Below are 26,028 nucleotides of genomic sequence, written 5' to 3'. Positions count from 1 at the left end.
TCCTCCCTCGTTTGGGTGATGCTCAGCCCAGGGCTCCAGGGTTGTCACCGCTGCAGCGTCCTGCCCTGGAGGAAGGACATGGGGAGGGCCGCTCTGCTCCTGCCCTTCCTTGACCAGAGACAGGCTGTTCCTTGTCTTCTGGTCTCTCAGGTCTCTCTCCTTCTCTGCTACATTCTTGTGGTAGTTAGGAAATATATAACATCTCCTCGAGTCCGGTCAGAAATATTTAGTAGTAATAGTTATCTTGCACACTCTTATTTTTTAAAACATTAGCTTTAAAATGTTTTGGCGATCATTAGTTCTCAGCACCTTGTGGGGATCTGGGTTTGAGTCCTAGCAGACGTTGTCACGCCATCGGCTCCAGCAGGTATCGTTTGAGCGGATTGAGAGATACAAACTGATTCCTCTTAAGCAGCATTAATTCAGAAGAGGGTGTTGGCTACAGGTTCATCCAAATCCTTTCTGAGGTGAATGCCAAATTGACCTAATTGTTTTTCCCCAAGCTTCATATCTGCAGGCTCAGAGCAGCCGTGTTCCAGCTGCTCTTTAACACCGGTGCTTTGGGTATTCCATGCTCTGCATCCGTGGCTCCCCGTAGGGATCTGCCGTGGTTCCCTGCCTCGAGGAGGGCAGTAGCGGTTGAGCTGGAGGCGCTGTCGGGCTGCAGGTGCCTCTGGCTCCTCTCGGGCTCTGGAGCTGCCGGGGCTCCAGCCAAGCAGGACCGGGGCCCTGTCTGCACCAGCTGCCTCGAGCATGGAGGGGGAATGCAAGAGAAAACACCTGCGGCAGAGCAAATTGGTGGCATTTTCCTGTACTTAAAGAGATGTTTTTCATATTAAGAAAACACTTTGAAAAATATTTGCAGTGTTCCCCAAGGCCTTTGAGAAACACATCTACAAACTTACGCTGTATGTTTTCCTTGCGTACTGATCGCTGTGCTGTTCACAGGCTGCATTGGTTTGACACATCCTTACATACCTCTGTATTTGTTTATATGAGGTCTCCCGCAGAACAATGGATTTATGGACCGATGTATCCCAGTTTATAATACATAGAACTATGTTTTGATATTTTGTTTCTTACAGTAGATTGTATGTATCTGTTTTTGTCTGTGACAGAAAGTATGGATTTCTTTTTTTTCAACTGGTACCACACAAAGTTCTCATTGTTTATTCTTTTCTTAAAGTAGAACTTATTTTCCCCAAATGTTTTCTTTCTTTTTCCCTCCTAGGCACTAAGGAAACACACAGTCATGAGAACTGGTCTCTGTCATCTGAGGACTTTGAAATATGGGACAGACTTTACAGGCTTAAAGAAAGTGATGGAGTTAAGGAATTGAAATTGCCACAAATTCAGTTTGAAACCATAGAAAACCTGGAGGAAGCACCAGTGAGTTAAAACTAAATATCATGTTGCCTTTGACAGGAGAGCTAGAGGAAACATTAGATAACAAAATTAGCTATGAATTTGAAAGATGTCTTAAAAATGCAATTTTCAGAATTGTGTATTGTTTTTTGTAGTTAAAAATTAGGAATTAAATGTCTGAAAACAGAATACTGTCCCTTTTGGGTCCCCTTTTGAGTTGCCTTTTGGGTCCCTTTTCTGTCTTTTTTTTCTTTTGAAAAGAGTAATCTCCCAGTACTCAGTTTTTATTTTGCATCCTAAATTTCATACAGAATGCTGTTTATTTATGATGGTATTTTATCCATACTTTTTCATTCCCTTGTTTATATAACTGTGATAATGTTCCTAAAAGAAAAACTCAAGTTCTGCAAGCCCTGTGCCGATCCAGAGAAATTATATGTGTTGTTTCACCATTTGAAACAACGCATCTTTGATTAAGAACCATGATCACACAAAACATTTGTTTTCATTTTAGACCAAGCTGAAGCTGTCCTGATAATGTTTACAAACTTTCCTGCATTCAGATTATTTATTGTTTATTGTTCCTGAAGTAGACATTGAACAATTGAACAAGGTGAACAATTTCTTGATTAAAATCCCCTTGTTATTTGAATTCCAAACTGCAGAAGCCTAAAGAGGAGGGAACTCGTGAACTGTCCTTGTGTGAGTGGAGGATTTGGCAGAATCGTCCTTTCCCTACCTCTATGGTTGACCGCTCGGATCGTTGCTACAGTTTTATCAGCGTTATGGAAATGACAGCACATGAGACACGAACAGGTAGGGTGCTCAAGCCTCGCTGTGTGCAAGCACGCATATGTATTTAATGCACACTTAGAATATTTAACAAGTAATGAGAGCTCTCCTGTCTGATCAGCTGCAACAAAGGTTAGTTATGTTTTCATTGGGCTGAGTCAAGCATTATGAAGGGGGCAGTGTGCATTTAATTTTGTCTACAGAATGTCTGTCACTTGCATTCTGTTATTATGAATCTTTCCTACAGAATTTGTTTAAGAACATGTTTTCCTAAAAAGAAAAAAAGAACACCCATGAATATTCTTATTTTAATGGATCCAAACATCAATCCTTTGCAAAAGATGTAAGATATAAGAACGAATCACACTAAAGAATAAAATCACTAAGAGTGATAGTAGTATTATTCCAGGGTATAACAGGAATCAAAAGCAATTTTGTACCATGTATGGGCATTAAATACATCCAATAAAAATAATGAAGGTAGGCTGCTTGTTTAATATGCTTGTGTTTTGAGGATTTTTAGGTTGCTTTGCATAAGCTCTAGTTAAAAACCTAATTGCCCCTAAGAATTACGGGATAAGTAGTGAAACAAGAACGGACAAGAACCATTTGGGAGATGAGAATTTTGTTCTCAAAACAATTTTGAGAAATTTGTTTTATTTATAGATAGCACCTGTACACTTATAGCAAAAGATGTCTGTAGGAAAAATGCGTGTAGAAACAGGTCTGTCAGCAGCACCTGCAGACTGTGGACATTCACATTACACCGCTTTTCCTCCAGTTTAGCTCTGCATGTTCCACACACGCTGCTTTTTAGTGCGCTGAAGCTTTTCAGGTCATGAGAATCGTTGCTAGGCTGCCAGAGTTTCCTGAATAAACGCAGGAATCGGGGAAGAGAGCACGGCTGCTGCGGTTGTGCCCCTTGCTAGGAGGGTGCGTTAACGGAGGAGCGCAGGCGGCCTCGGGAGCGCGGCCGAGCTCCTGGCGCCGGCGCGGAACGGGGGCCTCTTGGGCCTCCGTGAGGGCCTGTGGCCAGGCTGGGATGCTGGGGAGGGAGCCCTGTGAGGGGAGCTTGGGTACAGAGAGCTGGAAGAAGCCAGGAGGAGAAAAGGGTTACAAATTTAGAAGTGATCTTCTAATCGAGGGCTTCCCTCCCTCCCACCAAATTAGGCACTTGCAGTATTGGAGAGTTGGGTTTCTGCTAGGAACGTGTGTTAGCACAGGTGGTCTGTCCAGTTCTTGTACACCTTCCAGGCTGTCATAGATGAGAAACCAGTATGTGGCACCTCTAATAATTTCAATAACAAAATTGTTAATCACCAAGGAAGGCATCCGTCGTCTTCCCCCAGCGCTGGCAGAAGATGAGGCGAGTGCTGTGCTGGCCGGGGCGGGAGGTGCTGGTGCAGGGCTGTGCCAGAAGCTGCTTGGTGGCACAAGGTCCTTCCTGCAGGGGTTCCAGAGCGGCCTCATGTGCACCGCGCTGCAGCGTTCCTGAGGCCGTCCACCTTCTTGGGAAAATCTTGGAAGAAATACATCAGAAAGGGAGGGATAGGTCTGTTGGCAGACAGCACGTGGTGAACAGTTGATTTCAGCTGTTTGTAATTGAACATCTAAATGCCACCTATGTGTGATGCACTGCAGCTGATGTTGTCAGGGTCAAAGAGTGCAGCTGGCCCTGTGTGTCCCAGCTGCTTCACTGCTCAGCATTTCAGTTGTTATCTAGATTGGTGTTCAGCCAGCTTTCCCTCTGCTTTTTAACCAGTCATAGGTGGAGATGCTAAATTTCTCATCAGGAGAAACGTGTACTTGGAGGCCGTTCCCATGCCTCGAGCACCCAGTGACTACGGCACAGGAGAGGTGGCAGTGTGACACGTCGTTCCACCCTGCTGAATTCTTCCAGGGAAAAACCCAGCCTGCAGAAGGCCGGGCTTGCCGGTCTTTCCTATGCTTAGACCACGCTGTCAAGGTTCCAGGCCATCAAAGCTCTCCTGTAAATTTCTACACAAGGACAGACGCACTGTTATTTGAATCGCCTCTGTTCTAACTTGCTTCTCTTAGTGCGTGCCCCTGCCTCTCCCCAGCACTCATCTCTGCTGCAGTTGGAGGTTGTGACTGCTAGCAGTGATCAATTTAGTTTGGGCTTCTGGAGGTCTCGGGCCAAGTCCTTTTCTCAGTGCAGGGCCAGCACAGATCAGGCTGCCCAGGGTCTTGCCAAGCCATTTTTTGGCCTCCCCTAGGATGGCGATTCTACAGCTGCTGTGGGCCCGGCCCTAGAATTTGACTATGCTCTTGGTGAAAAAAAAATCCTTCTAATATCTAATTGGAATTCCCTTGATTCTCGTTGTTTCCATTAGCTCTGGCCCTCCACTGTTCACCTGCAGAAGTTCTGGCTGCATCTTCCCTGTCCCCTCACACTAGGTTGCTGGAGATGGCAGTAAGATCCTTCTCTTCTTAAGGATGAACATGTTGTTCCCTCCACCTTCCTGCAGCACATCCTTGTGCTCCAGCCCCGGGACAGGCTTGCAGCCTCCTCAGGACTTGCTGCGGTCTGACAAAATGTGTTGGAGGGCCTAAAGTTGGATGAAGCACTTGAGATGTGTGTCTGCCAGCCCGCAAGGTCCCTCTGGAGAGCAGCCCTGCCCAAGGGTGTCAGCTGCCGTCCCCCCGCTGTCATGGGCAACCCCGCTGAGGGAGCTGTGTCCTCGTGCGGTCACTGAGGAGGACCCTGCTGCGGGACTGTGTCGGAAGCCTTGCTGGAGCCGAGGGGAGCAGCGTGCAGCGCTCCTCACCCCAGAACCAGCTCCCTTCAGAAGAGGCAGGCCTGCATTATTGATCCCTGTGTTTTGCACTTGTTGGGATATTGTCCTGAAAACTTGAGTATTAACAGTTTGGTTTTCAGCTTACAATTTAAACCTAAAGCTGGAAGAAATATAACATGTAGCATTCTACCATGTCCAGCCCACCCGTCAGGATATTGCTAATACAAGCCCAGTGCTTTCTAAACTCCTTGGATGCAGGCGTTCTGGAAAAAAAAAGATTTTCAAAAAACCTTATTTACAGGTATTTTTGCACAATAGATTTTTTTAAAAATCAATGAATTGCACAATTTTTTCAAAAATAAGTTAAAAACTTTGGAATAATTGTTATTTTTATATTGCATTTATATATTTTTAATAACTAGGAGAATAAATTGGCACATTCAGGAAAAACAAGGAAAAGAGAGACCCCAAGTATGAACTCTGGAACAGGCACATCCACTGCAGAAAAGCCTTTAATGCCTGGGTGGCTTTATTACTACAGCAACAAGAGCTGGGCAGATGGGGATGGATTTTCAGCACACTGCTGGCAGGGATTTTTGTGTAACATGGTAACAAATCAAGTTGTCCTTATGGAAAATAATTCAGTGGCTTTTAAGCATTTTGAAAATTAAATTGTACTGTTTGGACACAAGGTCAGGGCAAACTAATCATTTTTACTGAAAATGTATTTGTCTCAATATCAATAACAGGAAATATTAAAGTGCCTTTTTTTTTTTTCTCTGGGAATTAGACAACTCCTAGTGACTCTTTAAAAGTCGTGATGTTGTCAAATGGTGTCACTGTGAGTGTCCATATCCCTGCTCCAAGTTGCCCGTTAGAGCCAAAGCCAATTTCCTCCTTGGAGAGGCAGGGGAAGGGCTCCCGCAGGCAGGGCTGGCTCTGTTACCTCTGGCAGCAGACACCTGGGAGGCAGAGTTTGGAAGATGATCCCAAGGAGCTGCCTCTAAAGCTGCATGTGCCATCTGCCCAGGAGCGATTCATTAGGTGAAATGCCTGGCAAAGGGAAAACCATCTCAGAGGGTCTTCAAATTGCAAGGAGGCAAAAGTTACTCTCCCTGGTTTAAAAGCTTTAACTCGCATATACTTCTTGGGGAAAATACAAGGTTTCCAGCCAGCTGTTTCTTGTTCCCAGGAGATCCTGAACACAAAGTTGAAAGAAATTCAAATAAGGACAGTGAAAAGAATGGACCCTCATTGGCAATAGTATGTCTTTGGTCAGAAAAATCTGATATTAAATATGGCAAGACTTCTTGCCCAGCCAGGGTCAAATAATTTAGGACAGCAAGTGCCACTTTGCCATGGTGTTAACTAGAGGTGGGCTAACGGGTCGGTGAAAGCGTGGGTTTGGCCGGGGTTCTGGGAGCCCTTTTCCGGGTGCTGCGGCTCACGGAGCAGGCGACAGGCACCCACAGCAGGTCCAGCAGCTTGGGGAGCTCAGTGCAGAGCAGGGCAGTGCAGGAAAGCTGCTCGCGTCCTTCTTGAGTTAAGGCTGCGGGAGGGAGAACCGGCAAGGCTGGAAACCTTGGCCTCCAATTAAAACAGTTTTTGTGCTATATTGATTTTTTTTTTGATCTTGTTGCCAGATGGTTCAAGTCTGAACTCCAATTAAGGCTTGTTTAGATTGCTCAGACCCAAAGCTGCAGGTGCTCTCTGTTTTTCCCGATAATCCTGGGGAGTTTTGTGCTCCGGCAGCGGGCTGGGCTGTCGCTGCGGCAGAGCCGGGGCTGGCGCAGCTGGTGGGACACTAGGATGGGACCAAGGCCACTTGTCCTTGGAACACTTGCTACTCTGGACACTGGGATGGGACCGGGGCCACCTGTCCTCGAAGCACTCGCTTCTCCGGGACCCCGGGATGGGGCTGCCTGTGCTCAGAGCACTCAGTGCTCCTGGGACCGGGATGGGGCTGCCTGTGCTCAGTGCACTCAGTGCTCCAGGACAGCAGGATGGAGCCGCCTCTGCTGGGAGCACTCGCTGCTCCTGGGCAGCGCTGCCAAAGCCTCCCCAGCCCTTGGCCTCAGCTACACGTGCTCCTTCCAGCCTAGGCTTGGTTCTCTGCAGAGAGAATATTCCATTGCTTGGAAAACAAACACAAATACCAAGTAAGTGCCCTAGGGTGGCCACCTTAAACCTACAGAGGAGCTCCGTGTGCGTTCCGGGTTACGTGGCCGTTCCACCCTCGTGTCCAGCTCCCTGCCTCCCTTGGCGCCCATCACCAGGGTGTCGGTGCTTCTTCGCCCTCCCCATGGTCGGGACAGTAGCAGAGCATTATGTGGGGTGTAATATTTCAGCACTGTTTTTCAGCACTGTTTTTCTGTGTCCTGCAGTGGCTTGCAGGGATAAGGCTTAGTGCAGTACAGTGCTGTTTATTTGGAACACTGGAGGGCTATTGTAATTGGAAAGCTACTTTTAGATGCAATAGGTTGGTGTTTTCTTGGCTGTAGCTGTTCTGTTTATATTTTTAATGATGATATAGAAATGCAGTAATTTTTAGGATATGTTTATGGCTGGTGGGCTTCCGGAATGCCTTTGCTGTATGTTTTGATGGAAATTATGTGTTGATATCCAAATCACTGCTCTCTATCCCCCCGCAACCTTTACTTGGGGGGAGGAGGACCCTTCTGTTTGTTTTTGCAGTGCTTAACAGAAAATTAAGCATCTTTTGCACACAGGCAAAAGAAATCAAATAACAAATGCTGGCTATAACATATCTGAGCAATGTGTGTACTAACAGAGCAATCTGTGGTTGCAGGTTGGGCACCTACAGTACTGCCTGGCTCTCCCTAGCCCAGAATGTTTGTAAGATAGGCCGTTACTGAACCACAGATTAATTGATTGTTTTAACATTTCAGATGTCCCTGAACATCCACTCTGCCTCTGTACCCTCTTAATGATACCTGTTTCCATGATTACAAGGGTGCACCATATTTTGCTAATAAATGTTCCTGATTTTTTTAGCTGTATTTGTTGTGTAGTCGAATACCCCCTGAAACTAATATACCAAAAAGGGACAAGAAGAGAAGCGCATAGTGGCCAGTGGCCAGGAGCAGAGAGGATCTCCTCCAGAATGCCAGGAGCATGGATAGGAGTTTGGGAAGCTCTCGCTGGTGGTGGATAAGCAGCCCTGGGTGTCACAGGAGCAGGAGGTGTCGGTCACGGCCTTTGGTTTTGGAGCAGGGTGCCAGAGTTGACCATTCCTTTTAGGAACAGGTGAGAATTGGAAATTACATCCATAGCGAGATTATTTTTGTAGTGTCCTTATTTTTACACGGCCTCTCTCTTACTGGACAAAGGCAACACCTGGGTTAAAGCAGCTGCTCTCTGGCAACTGTGCGGGTTTTGTCTTTTTCTTTCCCGTCAGTGTTATTCCTAGGCAATACCAAATAGCGAAGGCCTTCATGGTAAGCCGCATCCGAGAAGGAGTGTTTTATTGTGCGCGGCTGCCCAGCCAGGGGAGCCGGGTGCCGGGGCAGCGCTGTCCCTCGAGGGCAGGCAGGGGCTGCAGGGAACGGCCTGCTGGCAGTTCAGCATCCTCGCGAGCTTCGGAGTAAAGCAGCTCAGCCAAGGACGGAGTAAATCCAGTCCCCAAAATGGTTTCAGTCCCACAAAAATAAGTGCTTGCGGCGAGTGGATCAATCTGCAACCTCATCATTCAAATAGACTATAGACATAGGGGAATATGCTATCTGCTCTGCTGGGGCAAAAGCCTCAGTGAAAACCACCACCCTTCCTGTTGTAATTATTATTATTAAGATGCATGTTAAAGCAACAGTTAAGGAAAAATCCCACTTAACTACATTACCTGCACTTATTCCTTATTAGGGTTTAATGCTGTGTTAAAAGTAAAAATACAAACACATTTCTGTCCAAAATCTAACCAATAAACAGTTCAGAAAACAGATTTTTCAGGTTTTGAGTCAGACCAGACTTGAATGCCAGTTATTCTGATGGTTTTACCCTAGTTTGAATCAAGATTTAAATTATGAACATTGAAATTGGCAAAACGTGTATAAGCATCTATTTACAGACTTACATTTTCATTTTCAAATAGCAAAACCAGCAGGGTTTTAGCAGACATCTGAATCTAGTTTTTTAAAATATATATATATATATCCAAAGCAGCTTATGAGGATGGAGAGGGTGGTGTTAATTTCACTTCTGACATTAGCTGCCTTAAATTTAAATGCTAGAATGTGAAATTGGGATAAGCAAAACTTTATTTGCATATATAAATATACAGACACACACACACAGATGTGTACATACTTATGAAGTCCTTAAAAATGTAAAGTTTAAGTATTTAAAAGTTGACTTTTTATTTTCTATATTAAGAAAGCTGTTGCTCTTTGAGCTGACCTAGTAATTCCAAGCAAGGTCATCGCTTTAGAGCGGTAATGCGAGGGGGCTGTTTCCGCTCCTGCCGGACCTACTTGGTGCGCGGCGGAGCTCCCGCCTCGTGGAAGGGCTCAGCACACAAATGAAGTCTGCAGGTTGCACGCGTTCTGGCTGGGGTGGTGATTGCAGCCGTGGCCTTGCACACCATCTGCAGTAACTAGACGTTCTAGGAGAAAGTACTTTGTACAGGAGAGAGTGTTTTGTACGACTGCGTGGAATAAAGCAAATTAGAGCGGTTATGTAACCCCATGTAAGCCTGAAATTAGGTTACTAACGTTTGCCCTCAAAGCTAAATTTGTCTTCTGGCCTGTTTTCTTCACACACAGCTTTTATTTCTTTCCTGCGGCTATCAATCCTGTTACAGGCCAAAGGTAGTCAATGTAATTTTAGAAATGAAGGTTCATATGCATAAATAGAGCTAGATATGACTAATACTTATTTTCTGATATGACTTGTTGATTTTTTTGCTTGTTCTTGAAATAGTTGTGCCAAATGTAATTTGGGCTTCCAGTAAAGGACAGAAATCTTGTAAACACAAATTTAAGGACAAAGCCTGCAGTTAGGTCGGCCCTTGCCTTTCCCTGCCGAGCTGTGTAGATTGAACCTCTGGAGCCTCTGGCACGGATGTGTTTGCAGGAACTTGCACAGCTTCAGGCTGCCCAGAGCCCCCGTCAGCTTTGGGCAGTGGTTGGTGGCAGGGGAACCTGCTGGTGCCCTCCTCTGCCTGTCCCACGGGCACTCATATCCCACTGGAACGTGCTGTTCCCTTGCTACAATGCAATGCCGTGGCTGTGTTTGCCCCTCTGATTGTGGCAATGGATGTTCATGCATCGTACTGCAGGTGTGGTGGCTGTCTTTAAAGTACTTCAGCTTGAATATGGGCAATTTTGTTGTTGTCCCCACAGGGGACATGTTAGGAGTGACATTCTTCGTAAGCTTCTCCCACCCGCTTTCTGCCTCGGGAAACTCCCGCGGTGGACGTGAATTCCAAGGGGGCATTTAGTGACTCACTGGATTTCTCTGCCGTGGATGTGGGCAGTTGTCCTTCTGATCCAGCTCTTGTCCTGGAAGCGGTGGTGAACAGCTCGTTCCTACCGGCTGTTCCTAGGCCACATGTGATTCTGCAAACCCCTGTTGCATCCTCAGACAGGCAGAGCCTTGGAAACCCTTTCCGAAAGCCAAGCAGACTGTGTGCCTGAGAGCACGCTCATGTTTCTGCTTGTTGGCCCCTTTGCAGAAATCTAATGGGTTTGGAACCGATGAGGTTTATTTCAAACGTAATATCAACCTCTTCTGAAGAAGACTCGTCCACTGATTATTTATTATAGCTTCTGCAAATTTATGAACTTAGAGACCTCTAGCTTTCCAAATCTCCCCAGGATTTCTAAAAGAAAAGGCACCATATTTTCCATGCCCTAGTTCCTGAATTATGTAGTGTGCTGTAAGCCAGAGGTTATGTACTGCTATTAGCAGGTCAGCAATTCATTCCTGAGTTTCTTTAGGTCTCTGGGATGTCATGATATGGTTCTGTGATTTGTTCCTAAATGTACAGTTTCAGGTTTGGCCATATTAAAGCAGAGATTTTTTTCTTTTCCCTAGTTGACCCCTGATCCAGAGATCATTTGAATTATTGTTCAGTCTCCTCTATCTTTTTTTGCAAGTCTGATCAGTGCTGAATTTCTTTTATTTGGGTCACTGATCTAAATGTGGAATAATGTAGGGCCAAGAATGATCTGTGCTGGGCCCAGCAGAAGTGGATGGGCTGGCGAACAGCGCTTCGTGGTTTAGTGGTTTGGCAGTCTTTAATCCACTTAATATATGTTGTGCTTGTTTAGTGCTTGGATACTGAATCAAAACATTGTGTAACATCCAATCGTGTTGCTTAGAGAAATCTAAGCGCATTGTTGTCAGCACCGTTACCTTGTCAGCAAAGCATGCAGTCCCCTCAGATGACATTTAGGAAGTTAATTTGCCCAGGGCTTTTTGATTGCTGTTTGTTATTGCTCTTACTCTGTATGAAGAGTTCCATATCTGCATTCTTTGTTTCGACTGAGGTTGAAAGAAACTAATCATGTGGAAGCTGCCGATGCCAAAATCGTCTTTTAATCCCTTTTGCGTCCTTGCCCTGTGGGCTGCGCTGGCCCCGGGCCGGCGAGCGGGCCGCGTTGGCAGCGTGGGGCGCTGCCGGCCGCGCTCCCGCTGCCTGTGGCGCTTGGCCGCGCTCGCCTGGGCGCCGGCGGCCACAGCAGTGCCCTGGCTGCTCCTTCCTTGCCCGCGGGAGCAGGAGGCGTTTGGAGCTCCCCACGCGGAGCCTCTAGCAGCTGAACGCTCCTTCCCTGCTCTGCCCTGCCGGCCTTACAGAACGGGCAGGGGACGGCCCTTGGGCACAGAGGTCATGACCGCAAACAGGATTCGTTGCCTTGGCCCCAAAACAGCGTGTCCCCTTGTTGTTTATTCAGCCTGGGATCTTTTGGGGCCTTCTGCATCCGAAGGCGGTGTTCAAATCTAAACATTGAGTGTCGCTTTATTTCCTACGAGGGAGGAGAGTGAGCAAGCTGTGCTGATGTGGCTCGTCTGCTGACACCTCTCGTAGGGGACCTCGGGCTGGGGGATGTGATGGGTGATGTGATGGTGTTTGCAGGAATTAGGCTCGCACCAAGCTGGCAGGGCTGGTTTAGGACTCTGCCCTGTCTGCCTGGCATGGCCTGACTTTGCAGGCTGCTTCCCGGTCTGGTTTCCTCGAGGGGCTTCCCCAGCTCCCCGAGAAGCTGCTGGCAGGTTAGCAGCAGCTCCAGCTGTGCCCCTGTGAGAGCTCTGCCTGCTCCATCTCTCCACAGGCTCTTTCAGGAAAGATCCCCTCTCCGTTCCCGGGTCACACATTTATGGATTTATCGTGTCAGTCCCTGGGGCAGAGTCATGTCAAGAACAGCTCTGTGACGACTTCTCGATCCAGGCAGTTTTCACGAGGTTTCCCAACGGTACTCAGTAGGTAGTCACAGCAAAATCTGCAGCTGCCTTTCTCAAGGATATTTTAGAGTTGATTCCCTTTAAGCAGGGCCAGCAGATTTGCTGTAAATTGTACTATATCAAATTATGTGATTTCTAGAAATGTAATACTGCATTTATTTAAAAGTCCAATATTAAGTTTATTTTAGAAGGCATGTGAGTGTATTTATGAACATAAGATTAATAAATATCAATTGAAAAAAAGACTTCTGCATATGTTAGAAGTTCATAATGTAACATTCATCCCAGTAGCAAAAATGGCAGTATGAAGAGAAAGGAGCCTGAGAACTGCAGGCTCACTCGTACTTGAGTCAGGTGTTGTTTTAGTTTGCCTGTGCAGAGTACTGTGCGCTGCAGCTCTGCTAAATGCCATCTCTAGCTGTGCTTGGCTGCTTCTGCTCATCTTAGTCATTCAGGTTTGACTACCCAAGCACAGATTTGCAGTTAAGCTTCCAACAGGTATTTGTTCAAAACTTGTGAACTTGAACGCAAAAGATTTTACTGTTTTGTTTTGTTTTCCTTCTTACAAATTTTGGGAGAAAGCTTGGCACTTATCTCCTACTAAGAGGTATAAGTCTGTGTGTGTTCATCATAAATATTGCACTTTCTTTTTTCAACAGGGAGATTGCAGCTATGAACGGGAGCTTCAGTCTTACTTGCATATTGAGGATGTTAACGTCCAAAGGAATAGAAGCCCCATTTCCAAGTCCAGCTCCGCGTTTGGTCAGAAAGCACAATCAGCTGGAAAAACCCTAGTGCACAGGTCAAAAGTAAAAGCACTTTTGCCTTATATAAATGATACTGAGACTGAAGTAATTTCTGATTTTAAAATAACAAACACAAAGACACTCAGAACTTTGGGTTTAAATTCAGAAGCGCCTGCAGTGCCTGCAGAAGCTTGTGCTTTAGATTCTTCCACAGCAAGGGCGCTTGCACGGGACGAAAATACTGATCAGGGCAGCCAGGAAGATGATGAAATAGAGAAGGTGACGTTTGATTTAAATGATTTTACTGACCTGTGTGACAACTGTGAAAGTGCCGTAAATCATAAAAGTGCCCTAATAAAGGAAGGTAAATCTGTAGATAACACGTATAGCTCGCTGGGCACCAACCGTGCAGATTCAGGTTATGGTAGCATTACAGGTGAGAAGTCACCTGTTTCTGCTGACTTGTTTTACCTTCCTGAATCACAGGACACCATCTGAGGACTCTCCTTGGTTAAAGGGAGTATTCTCTGGTGTGCAAAGGCTTTTATCACAACCTCCTCCCTCTCTGAATCAGCTTGATGATTTTGAAGGCTCCTTGGGAAGTGGAGAAGCAGCGATTTGTCCTGTTCAAAATGCTGTTCCCAGCAGTTCCCCAGGCAGACTGCAGGACAAAGTCTCCCCTGCTTCTTCCGAAGCTGATCATTCACCACTGCCATTTGAAAATCCTCCTGCACTGCGAGTCACCCGAGAACTGTGCGTCTCTGTAAAGAGCTGTCCTGCAAAGAGTGCGTCACCTTCTGAGGCTGCTGCTGGGAGAGCCGAAGAGGAGCCTCCCTGGAGTGACAGCTTTGACAGTGTGCTTGACAGTGAAGAACTCACAGAAATTCCTGAGAAAACACTAACAATAAATCACACTCCAGCAAATATCCCATCCAAAAGATGCTGCTTTCAGGAAGATAGAGAAGTTCTTCCAATTAATGAGAAAAAAGTGGTTGCTAATGGACAGAAGAGTATACATTTATTTGAAGATGAACACATCTATGATACAAGCGATGATTTTTGTGCTGCAAATGCAAAGCCCTTGGTCACGCCAGACGCAGGTGCCGTGTTGGGAGCAGGCTCCGAGCGGGCTCTTCCCTTGAGTGCGGCTGAGGCGCTCCTGGATGAGGGTGGCCTGGATGACTGTTCTCAGGAACTGTTTTCTGTTACCTTTGATCTGGGCTTCTCTTTCGAACAGTGCGAGAATGAACACTTGGAAGATGGGAATGCTAATAGTGTCCAAAAAGCAACTGGTGGCGATTATGCAGATGTTAAATCTGCTGAGGATAAATTGCCGAATGATAACTGCAGGCTTCACACACCATCCAAACGGGACGGTGGAAGTCTTGAGAACAGTTTGACACCGTTGCCCTCCCGGGGCTGGAGGACAAGGCACACAGAAATGCTGGGGGACGCTGCGGCTGCTGCTCGGAAGCCAGGAGACAGCACGGGAAGGGGCTCGCCTGCAGCTTTGGCTGCGTCGCTCCCTACCCCAGCAGGGGGAAAGTTCCTGCCTGTTGAAGGTATCCAAAGAATTGCTGTGAATGTTTGCTCTAGTGTCAGGCAGGAGATTCAAGAGATGGCACTTACAGAAAAGGTAGATACAGGACCACTTAGAAACACTCTCACATTGAGAGTTCAGTCTTGGATGCGCTTGATTTTCCCTCAGGAAGAACTGAAATCCAAGAAGGTGCAAACCAGCATATTCCTCATGCACTTCCTATCGAGGGTAGGGATTTCAGTGGTAATCTTAGTTGCTAGTTTTGTGCCTAAATAAGAATGGAGAATCCACTATATCTTGAATCTTCAGCTAGGTTTTGACCAGTTTAGAAGGAGGTTCCTTACAACCACTATAATGGTTATAATACCAAGAACTGGCTCATTGAGGAGACCTTCCAGAAACATCACATCTTCTAATGCATTCCAAGTACTAACCAGCCATTTGAGGCTGGAATACCTATATACACACGTGTATTATTGCTGTGCACATACATACACATCAGATGGAGTTCTCTGGACTGGTCTCTGAAATCTCTCTGCAAGTGCTCCCAGTGCAGCCACGTGTAACCCATACAACTGTGTGGCCTGTAGCTGTCTTTCAAACCCTTTCTTAATCCTTGCGTATCTTATTCACATCACGTTGCCCTGTTATACTGCAGACACTAGTGTATCCCTTCCCCTTTCCCTTCCTGGGAAAGGGCTTTCTGAACTTTCCCCAAATGATTTTGGTATGGTCCTTAAACACTGAAATTAAGTGCAAATAGCTTGTTTGGTTGGTAAGGCATCTTTTTTTGGTTGTCTTTGAATTTGTCTGCTGGTCGCTAGATTTCCTGAATACTCCTGTTTGCTCAAAGCCGCAGTGTTTCCTGAATCATCACACTCAGTTTGTGTACTATAAAAAACCCATAAATTTTGAAGTGTATTTAATAAAGCACCCCAAAGTGGTGGTGGGGGCGTGCAGGGGCCCTCAGGCCTCACGCCTGCCGCACGGCACTCACTGCCCTCTGCTCCAGCTGCTGTCACGGGTTGGGCCCCTCCGTTTCAGTCCCCGGCCATGCTTTTCCATGAAGAAATTCAAGTCAGCGAGAACTAGAGCCGGAAAGGAGCTTCCTCCATCCTGCCAGGCTCGTGGCTCTTATCCTACTTAGAGGAGCTCCATTTCTTCCGCGGAGTTTTTCACCTTCCCTTTGCTTTACTGCTCCTGCCTGTGGTCATCACTCAGAGCCATTCTGTAAACAGGATTTATCCTCCCTCTCAGCTGGAGCTTATTTATTGTGGTTAACAAGGCCAACAGGAGCAGCCTTGGCCACCTGAATCAATAAGCAATCTCTTCTGTGGGTGCTTTTGTAAGAGGCAAGTTTTGTAAGAGGCGGTTGGCTACAGCAGTATTGTGTGGTGAACAATATGTTTCTTATAAAGGCTGTGTGCTGTTTTTCTGTAGGAACAAGCAGTGAAAGTGAAGAAGAGGTTTTTATTTGCGTGAAAAATAGGAAAAAAGAAAATGTTTTGAAGTCTCCTGATGTGAGTCTTGCTGTGGGGGGAGATGAAAAGCAAAGAGGACAAGAAAGCCCACACATAGAAGCAAAAGTCCTCTCTGCAATTATACTCTTTTCTGTTTATGTAGGTTATGAATGACAGTGATTTTGAATCACCAGTTCGTGCCATCAGAAAACATAGGCACCCCCTTAGTATGGTGAGTGTGCACTTTGGGGAGATGGAGGAAAAATAGTACAAGCTCGTTTAGGGATTATATTTTTAAACATTTAATCTTCCTCCAATCAGTGGGCAAGCGCTCTTACTAAAAAGATTTTGTGCTATCTGAATGTAATCTTTTCCTTCCTTCAGTTCTTTCCCAAATTCCCCAAGATTAATTTGTACTTGTTTGGCAGTGAATTATTGCTGTAGGCATAAGAGCTCAGCCTTTGTGAGAGGCACTAAAATAACCTTTCTTCCAGCAAGCTTTGAGCGAACAAATTGTTGATATCGCATTTAACTCGGTTTTTCTTCCCCAAAACACATTTTCTTGTTCCTTTCTAAAGATCTACTACTTTTCTATTTAACAGAATGGTTAGCATTATTGTATTGTTTTGCAATTTCAAGCTTGAAAATTCAGACGTTGATGGAAAAAAGATGAAGGATATCTGTGTAATTAGAATGCTTTGCTTGCCTCAGCCTTGCTTATTAAAGTGCCTGTGGCTGGTTCCTCTAGGCAGATGTGTCCAGCGATGAGAGCGTGGATTTTCCTGGGAGGACCCGGGACAGCAGCACAGCAGCCTGCAAGGAGAAACAGCTGCGAGGTGCGAAACGGCAGAAGGTCAAGAGCAGCCTCACACGCACTGTAGGAGCATGCGTGCCCTTCCGAACACTCCAAAGGGCAAATTTGGAGCTGTTTGCACTGGAGTTGTAGTTTAGATGACTGAAGTGCTTTGCCAGAGCTCTGCGTGTGTAAGTATAGATGTTTGCAACGGTTCAGAAAAGAACCAAAGCTAGAACTGGTGTTATTCTACTTTGTGTCCAAACTGCAAGAGTAAACGCCAACTATTTTCTAATTTGTCTAAATTTAAAACCTTATAAAAAGCCCCAAAATCTCAACACTCATTTCAACACCCTTAGGACAAAAACCTACCGTGTCATAGAGTCGTTCTGGTGCCTGCATGTGTATGTATCTGTTTTTATGGCATTATGTAGAATCTTAAAGTCCAGTGATATAACAATAGACGTGCAGTTGGGCAGCAGTTCACTTTTAGGACATCATTTATTACTGTTGGTGTTAATATCTGTTTCACACAAGTTAGCTCCACACTGGAGATGAGATGAAACCTGGGAACACTGGATAATGATTTCAGCTCTCACCTCCGTTGCCTGACTTTAGAAGAGTCCCCAGGTTCCTGCATAATAACATTCTGATGCAAAAAAAAAAAAAAAATTTACACTGCAAGTAGGGAGATATGCAAAAGTTAGTTAGATCTGAGAAACTCAGGTTCTTTGCTAGAACTTACGCTATTAGGACACTTGAGATATGAATATATTACCTATTCTAATGGATTCTGCTTGGGACATCTTAAGAGCGTAGATGCTTCCCTCCACCCAAAGCTTAAGTCTTAGCTCAGTATTTCATACTTGAATCTGTCAGTGCATCAAGAGCTTGCCAGAATGCAGAGCTGGGAGTGTATATCCACAGTAAACGCAAAAGCTCTTGGGTAGGCATGCATTCCTCCAGGAGGGGATTGCAGCAATGGGCACTACGAGGCACACTGCATGTTTTTAATGCTTGATCCAACACATGCAGAAAAGTATCTCGTGGTTCCTGGCTTGAACAGTGCCCTTCGGGAGCGCCCATGTAGGCAGCAGGATCATCTTCATCATGGAGACCTCCCTGGGGTACCAGTACGTTCTGTTCTGGAGTGCAAAGAAAAAAGGAGGTGTAAGGTCCATTTTCAATTTTACTTAAACATTTTTTTCAGCCCAAAAGGTTCATGGCAAAGAGTGTGTTACCTGTGTTGATGGGAACTTGCACCCAGGGCCGGCGCGGGTGCGTGTCGGCGTGCGGATCCTCGGAAGAGCGGGACATGGAGCCCCTGGTTGGCCCAGCTGCAGCGGAGCCGGGAGCGTGGCCCTCGCCTGGCCATGCCAGCGGAGCTGGGGACAGCCCAGCGGGACCTCAGCGGCCCGCGGGCGCCGGGTGGCATTCCCTAGGGCATTTCGGGACCCAGCAGCGCTTGGTTTCCCGTGCACAACCCGGCTCTTGGCTGTTAGTTTCTGCTGTCGCAGTGTGTCGTTGCAGAGATTGTCCTCGCCGTAGTCCTCCTCAATAAGAAGGATTAAGGCTAATTGGCAATAGTACTGCATGTTCTTTCCTGTAAGCAGGTAGCTTGTATGTTTGAAAAGAATCGGAACTCCCCTAGCAAAGGGGCTGTCGCTAATGCTGCCAGCCTTACTGAGCGCTGTAGGCAAGTGCACTCAGAGGCCAGGCTAGGAGAATTCGGATAATCTGAAACATCGCTTATATACATGCAAAAGATGCCTCACTCTTCCTTGTGATAAAGCAAAATGTAAACTATATTCCAAACAGCCCAAAGGCAAACAAAGCATTCTTCTCGAGTAATTGAGATAGATAATAACATTTTTTTTTTTTTTCCACATATTTTACTTCCATGCTTTATAGCTGAAATTATAAGGGAGTAGAGCTGAGTGTAGCTTAGTGTAACTATCTCTGAAAAGGCACCTTTCTGTTTTGTTTCTCTGGACATCCTTTGGTAGGTCCTGTTGCTGGTGGAACTCCAAGGTTTGTATCATGCCTCCTTTACTGAAGCTCCTGTGTGAAGTGTCGCAATTTCAATGAAAGAAGAGAATTTCCCAGGTATTTAGTTGTGTTGTCCGATGAAACAACCCTATGTCCTACACAGAAAAGGGCAAACTGATACGTCTGCACCTGAACTTTCAGAGGCACTGATGTTCAGAGTAATCAGGCTAGTTTGTACTGCCTTTTTTTTTTCTTTTTGTAAGCAATTCCAAATTAAAATGAGTAAAGATAGATTTATAAAAATATATATTGTTGGGCAGCTTTGTTGCCATGTGTCAGCAAACTTGGTGCTTCTTAACTAGTCTAGAGGCAATGCAAGCAGTACCATGCCCTGGGATGTGCAGGGGGCTGGTCTAGGTGATGGCTAAAGGTCCCTTCCAACCTTAACGACTCTGATTCTGTGCACACTCCGACCCTTTGGGTAATGTTTGTGCATTGGCTCCAGCTTCACCTTCCTGCTGTGGTGGGACTGATCTTCGGGCTCTTTCAGGTATTTCACTGAGCTTTGTGTTCTTAGCATCGCTTCCCTTGTGCTGGGTTCTGTTTCCTACCACGTCTGGTCACTAGTTATCTTCTGAAGTCCTGCATGGATGTGGCTGAGGATCTCACGTGCAACATTAATTAACTGGGAGCCAACTTCTCTAACTTGAAATGTTTGCATTTTCTTCTTTTTTTAGGATGCAGCGAGGCAGTTTTTGGAGGAAGAAGCTGAGCTTTCCCAGCAAGATGTGGATTGCATTTCATCTGATGAGAGTGATGATTCGGAGAATGAGCTGAACTCTTCACTTGCCCAGTTTCTCAATGATGATTCAGAGTTCACCCAAGTGTTAAATGGTGAATGAAGAAAAATTCTGATGGTTTTAAGATGAGAGGTATCAGTGAGGTGGTGCACAGCAGGCAGGGTCATTCTGTCAGTTACTGCACGTGTCAGTTTAGAAGCAGTGAGCTCTCGTCTGTGCTAAACCCAGCATTTCCATTCTCTGTTTGTGCCTTCTGCATTGGTATTCCCAGGGGTTCCGTGTGCAGGTGCCTCCCTTAAAGCCTCTGCTGTGCGGTAGCTCTGTGCAGGCTTCAGCAAGTTCCTGGAGGATGTGGAGCCTGGGAGATGGCCGTGTGCTGAGCACCAGCCCCCTGCCACGGGCGCCCGTGGAGCTGCACAGAGGCAGCTCCCCCTGCACTGAGAAACTTCGGAGCCTTTCGGGGCTTTGGTAGAGCGAGATCTGAAATAAGGGTCTGAAATGTGAAGGTAAAATCAGTGCTGACACTGTCAGAGATGGAATTCATGCTTTTATTTGGGGCTGAGGTGAACTGCATTAATGAACCTTGTCTCTGTTTTTTTTTTTTTTTTTTTTTTTTTTTTTTTTTTTTTTGCATAATGAGAAATGCAGAAGCCCTTATTCCCATTAAAGGGGTTCTCAGCAGTTTTTACTGAGGCTTTTCCTTCCTCACTGAGAACTGTTCCTTCTAAGATCCTGTGTGTAGGCCCACCCCTCTCACCTAGCCCCTGGAACAAGCTGTCCTTTCTGTTTGGGAAGGGCTGGCACCATGGGGGAGGGAGGTGCTGGGTTTATGTTCGAGTGCCAGAGCTCTTCCCTCTGCTAGGAGCAGCCTGTGCTGTCTGCTGAGAAAAGCTGCTTCAGGGCAGCTCTTGACGAAGGCTCTCCGGGGAGGCCAGGCCTTTGTCCTGCTGGGATCTTTACAGGGCTCTGGAGAATTTCCAATTCTTTTTTTTCCCCGCCTTTCTTTTTGTGAAATACAGATTTTTGGGGAGCACCGCGTCGCCGTCCGCGGGGCTGCCCGTGCCCTGCTCTGGGCAGGCTGGAGCCTGCACATGCTTCTGCCTTACCCGGCACTGCACGTGCCAGGACATGAACCGCTGGCGGCGCTGCCTTTTTCCATTATGTGCCTTTAACTCTCCATTCTCGTTTCTCAGAGCCCGAGCACGGTAGGTAATTGATAAAATTGGAAAACTGGATGCTCAGAATGGTTGGCAGTCCCCTCTCTCCCAGCAAGGTCTCCTTCTGTATCCTGCATGTATATAAATATATAAATAAAATATTCTGTATCACCTTCAGCACTGCAAAATTAGAGGTCTGTATTTGATGAAAAGGCTAAATTGTTTCATGACCATCTGTGCTCTGTGGTCGCTGTGCACAGGATGCCCTGGGACAGTGATACACAAAGCAAGAGCAGGGTTAATAGAATTTCAAACTTTCCCTCCCAGATTCCTGAGCAAGATGAGGCTTACGCAGAAGACAGTTTCTGTGTTGGAGAGGAGCAAGAGGAAACTTGCCACAGAAGTGGATCTAGCGAGGAGGAAGTGTGTGTGGATTTTGATCTCCTGATCGGTGAGAGTTCTGCTAAGGGAAGAAAACAGTACCTCACTCGCCATAGGAAAAAGCTGAACCAGGCCAAGATGGGAGAGGGCTCCGCCGCTCCCGCGCCGAAGAAGAAACCGTCCCGAATTATCGTCCTCGATGACTCCAGTGGGGAAGAGGCGAGTGTGGGTGAGGAGAAGCCCGTGGGGACGGGCTGTGGCAGGGCACAACAGGGAAATGCTCAGTTACCCACACTGTTGCCGTCGGGTCCTTCAGCACAGCACAAAGAAGTTGCTGGAGAAGTCCGTGCTCGTCAGCCCCTGGAGAATAAGGGTCAGGTGCTTCTTAGCCTGAAGGCTTCAGTGTCTGAAACACTTGATTTTCACCCAGAAAGTCGAGTCTGGAGCAGATGTTCCTCATTAGCCATCACTGGTCCTGATTCCAGGAAGGAAGATTGGGGAGCTCCGGCTGAGGTTGGTGTTAATTGGAAGCACAGGCTTGGCTCTCACCTCCCGCTTTGCTGCAGCAGCGTGGGGGCCTCATCCCGAGCCCTGTGGCCGTGCTCTGCGCAGGCAGCGCCACGTCCAGCTTTACAGTGACGCCCTTTCCCTGGTGCAGGGACCTTCGGCGCTTGCAGTAGAGCTGCAGATGGTCCTAGCGATGAGTGAATGAGGACTGAGGATTAGATGCTGCTGTCAGCCGGCTGGCCGTGGAGCAGTATGGATTGGTTTCGCTTAGCAGAGAGGTTCCAGTAACCTGGGGTCGGGAAGACTTTGGTTTTGTGGTTGTAAAATTCTTCTTCACTGTCCTAAACTAAAAACCTGCATAGTCTGAGGAGGTGTGGTTCCTGAACTTCTGTGCATGTTTTTCTGTCTGACTTCTTGCTTACAGTATTCAACTTTTTGTTGAATTTATTAGTGTTAGTGAATGCTGCACATGCCTGTGATTTAAGCCACTGACTAGTTAAATGCTCAGCTAATTTGAGAGATTTATTTATTTATTTGGCATGTTGTTCTTTGGCCTTACGCTCCTGAGTTCCCTTAGAAATACCGTGCGATTCTCCACATTTGCAGACGGAAAGTTCCTTGAGGAACGCCCGGACGAGCCCTGCAGCTGCCCCCTGCGCCGCTCCCGGGAAGCCCTCGGCAGCCGCGAGTCGCGCCGCGCCGCAGGGAAGGGCTCCCCTCTGCGTCCTGGTGGACAGTCGCGAGATCTCCTCGGGCCCGGCCGTGATCTCTTCGCTGAAGGCCGCTCACGGCGTCAGGGTGCACGTGTGCTCGCTGAGCAGCAGCGACTATGTTGTGAGCAACCGCATGGCGGTGGAAAGGAGGTTCCAGTCGGAATTGCTGAACTCTGCCAACAGGACCAGGGTCATCCAGAGGGCCCAGCGCTTGCAGAGCATCTTTGAGAGGATATGTGTGATTGTGGAAAAGGACAGGGTTAAAGCAGGTGGGTGTTCCCTGGGACCTCCATGCCAGGGGCCACACCAGCTCCATGCAAAATAAAGGTCTAAACCCATTTTCCACCTCCATAGGAGCCTTGCATTAAGATCACAGGTTAAACATTACAGTTTGCTTTGCGTTGAGGGTATTTGGTATACACCGAGATCCACACTTGCTTAAAGAGGACTTTCTACTGGAGCAAGGGAAAGCAAGGTAACCATATTATGGTTGCTAAGTTAATATGCCAAAGATGATCTTCGGGATAAAGAGGGCAAGAATGATGGAGTGAGGAAGGTGCTTGCACTGAAGTAGAAGTTAACTCGGGAGAAAACAAGTGCTCTGTCAGATTGCACCGGAAAGTTCTCCCCTGTGGAACCAGTGGGAATGGTAGCACCTGAGCAAGCCATGCTAGGTATTAAATCTACCTTCAAAAGGTAATAAAAAAGGAAAAGTAAGGATTAAAATATATACTAGCTGGTGCTTGAATAATTGGAAGATAATTGGCTGCATGTAATCAGTTTTGTAGAAAAAAAGACAAAAGAGTCTGTGTCCAAGGAGTTACTTTGGGAAATCTCTGTTTGAGCTATTGCTTCATGTCAGCAAGTGCAGAAGAGATTCTCGGATACGCCTTGATAATCCCACCTGGGAAATCTGGGCTATTTCTTCAATTGCTTCATACAGTCTGGACTAGCTCTTTGCTTTAATTGCATTATGTAGTCAAGTGATTTTCCTAATGTTGTGTATTCCCAGTGCCATCTAGAAAATTAAGTAATTTAAAGAAGTCCTGCCCCTGCTTTAAAAAAGATGAAACTCGAGCTCATGGCTTCAGATAAACTACAGACATTTGGGGATACAAAACACTGCTATTGAAATAGTTATTGTGGATGTAGCTTCGTTTTTGTGACCCAAACGTCGTATCTGTGCTAGTGTAACCACGAGTGTGGTGCTAGAGCTGGTCACCAAAGACGCAGACTGCCCCGAGGATGCTCCCCTGCCCTCGCTTCCTTTGTGTTGCCTTTCTGCCCACCCTTGAAGCCACCGTTCAAGCACTTTCTTCTTGTGCTTGTGGCTTTACAAAACCTCTCTAGTCTGTCCTGGTGGCTATTCATTGTTTAATACATGTTCAATTTCTTCACCGTAATTTAGGGTTTACAGGTAAGTCTCACTGAGTTTTTCTGTTGTAACTCCCAAGGGAAACATCAAGATTTTTCCAGAGGACTCAGCACTATGATGGAGTGCTCTCCGCCTTGGTCCAGGCTGGGATCCGAATCCTTTTTAGCTCCTGCCAAGAGGAAACTGCTGCTTTGCTGAAAGACCTGGCCTTGGTGGAGCAGAGGAAAAACGCTGCCATTGAGGTGCCAGCCGAAGTGGAGGGTCACAGGCAGGAGATGCTCAACTTCTACTTGAGTATCCCTAACATCAGCTACTTGGCCGCGCTCAACCTGTGCCACTCCTTTGACTCCGTGAAGATGATGGCCAACAGGTAACAGCAAAATGAACTGCCCGTGCGGGGAGGTGCTCACACCTCACAGCGGTGAATTTGTCTGTTTCGAGGTTGTAGCACCTCTTCCTGCCCCTTTCTCATCTCTCTCTGACTTCACCCCAGCCCTCAGGCTTGCACTGTATCACTGATGAGGCCTTTGTGGCTACTGTGGGGGGTGATGGAGCAGGGGGGAACAGTGACAGCGCTTGGAAAGGCTGCCACAGTCTCCCTAATCATTCCCTAACTTGTAGCTGGTCTGGGCTTAGCGGAGGTGCTTGGTCCTCAGGAGGGCTGGGACCATCGCTGCCTCCTCATGGGAAGCAGCCCTGGGGCTGACCAGGGTGAGGGGGGACCTCCCCTGACTCCCCTTCTTCTTGGTCTCACCCTGGAGCACCTGCTGCCTGCAGGGGAGGCAGGATTGCCCTGAGCTGCCTGTTTCTGCCTCACTGCTCCCCCGCAGCTCTGCTGTCTCCACATCTGCCCTGTCCTTGACCTTTCTCAGCCTCCTCTTCCACTAACAGGTGAAGTTTGTCCCTCCTGCCCCCTTCCCCTTTTCAGTGCTGCTCTCCTGCTCAGCCTGGTGCGGCCCCGTCCCGGGAGCCCTACAGGGCTCAGCCCGGTGCGGCCCCGTCCTGGGAGCCCTGCAGCTCGCCACACGGCCTCAGCTTTGGCCGTGGACTCTCTCCCCAGCAGGGAGTTTCCTGCCCAGCTCCGTGTCGTCCCCGGGAGCTTGGAGCGGCCGTGCGAGGGGGTGTCCTGGTGTGTTGCAGCTCCCCGCGGGACGTGGCCGCTGCTGCCCGCGTGAGCCAGCAGAAGGGCGAGGAGATCGTGCGCTACCTGCGCTACGGCTTCGACGAGCAGATGCTGCCCCCGGCCCTCCGCCCCAGTGCCAAGAGCTGAGGACGGAGCCCCGGCCTCCCGCCCAGGGGGCTGCCTTCTTTTAACTGCACTTTACGTAGGTCGGATTCTCTGTAGAAGATGTAAATAAATCCCTGCAGAAAGGGGAGGACGCTGTGTGGCGCGTTGCACCCGTGCAGGGTTTTCTCCAGGTGTGCGGGGCCGTGTCCCTGTCCCTGCAGCAGCTGCCCCGGCGCAGGCGCCTGGTCCGTAGCTGTGCTGCGACCTGACCCCGGCTGCAGGAGCGGGTGAGGGCAGAAGGACAGGAGCTGCTTCTTGCTGGCACCGGCTGTCCCCAAACCCTGCCCGGCCACGCTGCAGCGCTGTGCTGCCATGCCGTGGCTGCCTGGGAAAAGGACGTTGGGTCCCCATGTCCCTGCCTGCCCCAAGGGGAGCCGGGGCCTGGGCCAAGGGGTGAAGCCGCAGGCCAGGCCTGTGCCAGCCGCACCACGGTGTGAGCCAGCGGGGCCTGCTGCAGTCTGGGGGTTGAAGGCTGAGGGAGGCCTGGAACCCCTGCGTTGGGGACAGAGTAGGGCAGGATGCAGCCCCCTCATTTGCAGGGGCACCAGAGAGCTCAGGCTGGCCCTGGGCCCCACAGCCCTGAGGTGCTGGCAGCGGTTTTGGCTGTGCCTCACAGCTGCCCTTCTAGAGCTGCCATGGCCACAGCTCCAGGAGGGAGGGGGAAGCTCAAAGCTTGGAGGGGGGCAGCCTGGAGGGCCGGTCCCCACCAAAAGCTGAGAAGGTGTGTGTGGTTTTTTTTTTTTTTTTTTCTCCCCTTCTTCTTCTTCACATCACTCCTTTAGGCAGTATCTGCTCAAAGTTTTTTCTTTGTTCTTACTACTCAGGGTATGAGACAGGGCTTCCTGTAATTTTAAGATGAAAGTGCATTTAAGAGACTGCTTAAGACTTTCAACTTCAAAAATTTGTTTCTCTACCTCTTCACAAAGATGCTGTCAGATACTTGG

General features: G+C 47.7%; 2 protein-coding genes across 2 annotated transcripts in view; one reads left to right on the top strand and one right to left on the bottom strand.

Annotated features, from left to right (window-relative positions):
* The window catches only part of LOC148596011 (uncharacterized), a 192,338-nt gene that overhangs the window by 38,875 nt on the left and 127,435 nt on the right, over nucleotides 1-26,028 (bottom strand). The window lies entirely within an intron of this gene.
* LOC148596015 (Fanconi anemia group M protein-like) lies at nucleotides 754-25,066 on the top strand. Its single transcript, XM_088534262.1, is given in 16 exon segments — nucleotides 754-811; nucleotides 1,187-1,389; nucleotides 2,031-2,162; nucleotides 9,093-9,113; nucleotides 12,995-13,566; nucleotides 13,568-14,181; nucleotides 16,062-16,141; nucleotides 16,245-16,313; nucleotides 16,830-16,958; nucleotides 19,601-19,757; nucleotides 20,857-20,872; nucleotides 21,081-21,639; nucleotides 21,983-21,992; nucleotides 22,277-22,694; nucleotides 23,876-24,166; nucleotides 24,937-25,066. Coding segments are annotated over 16 exon segments (3,459 nt in total).

This window comes from Tinamus guttatus, unplaced genomic scaffold, assembly GCF_059628265.1.
Source record: "Tinamus guttatus ecotype Peru unplaced genomic scaffold, ASM5962826v1 Tinamus_guttatus_pri_ptg000035l, whole genome shotgun sequence".
NCBI lineage: Eukaryota > Metazoa > Chordata > Aves > Tinamiformes > Tinamidae > Tinamus > Tinamus guttatus.
The sequence above is the reverse complement of the archived record's forward strand: the minus strand, read 5'-3'. Positions and strand labels throughout refer to the sequence as shown.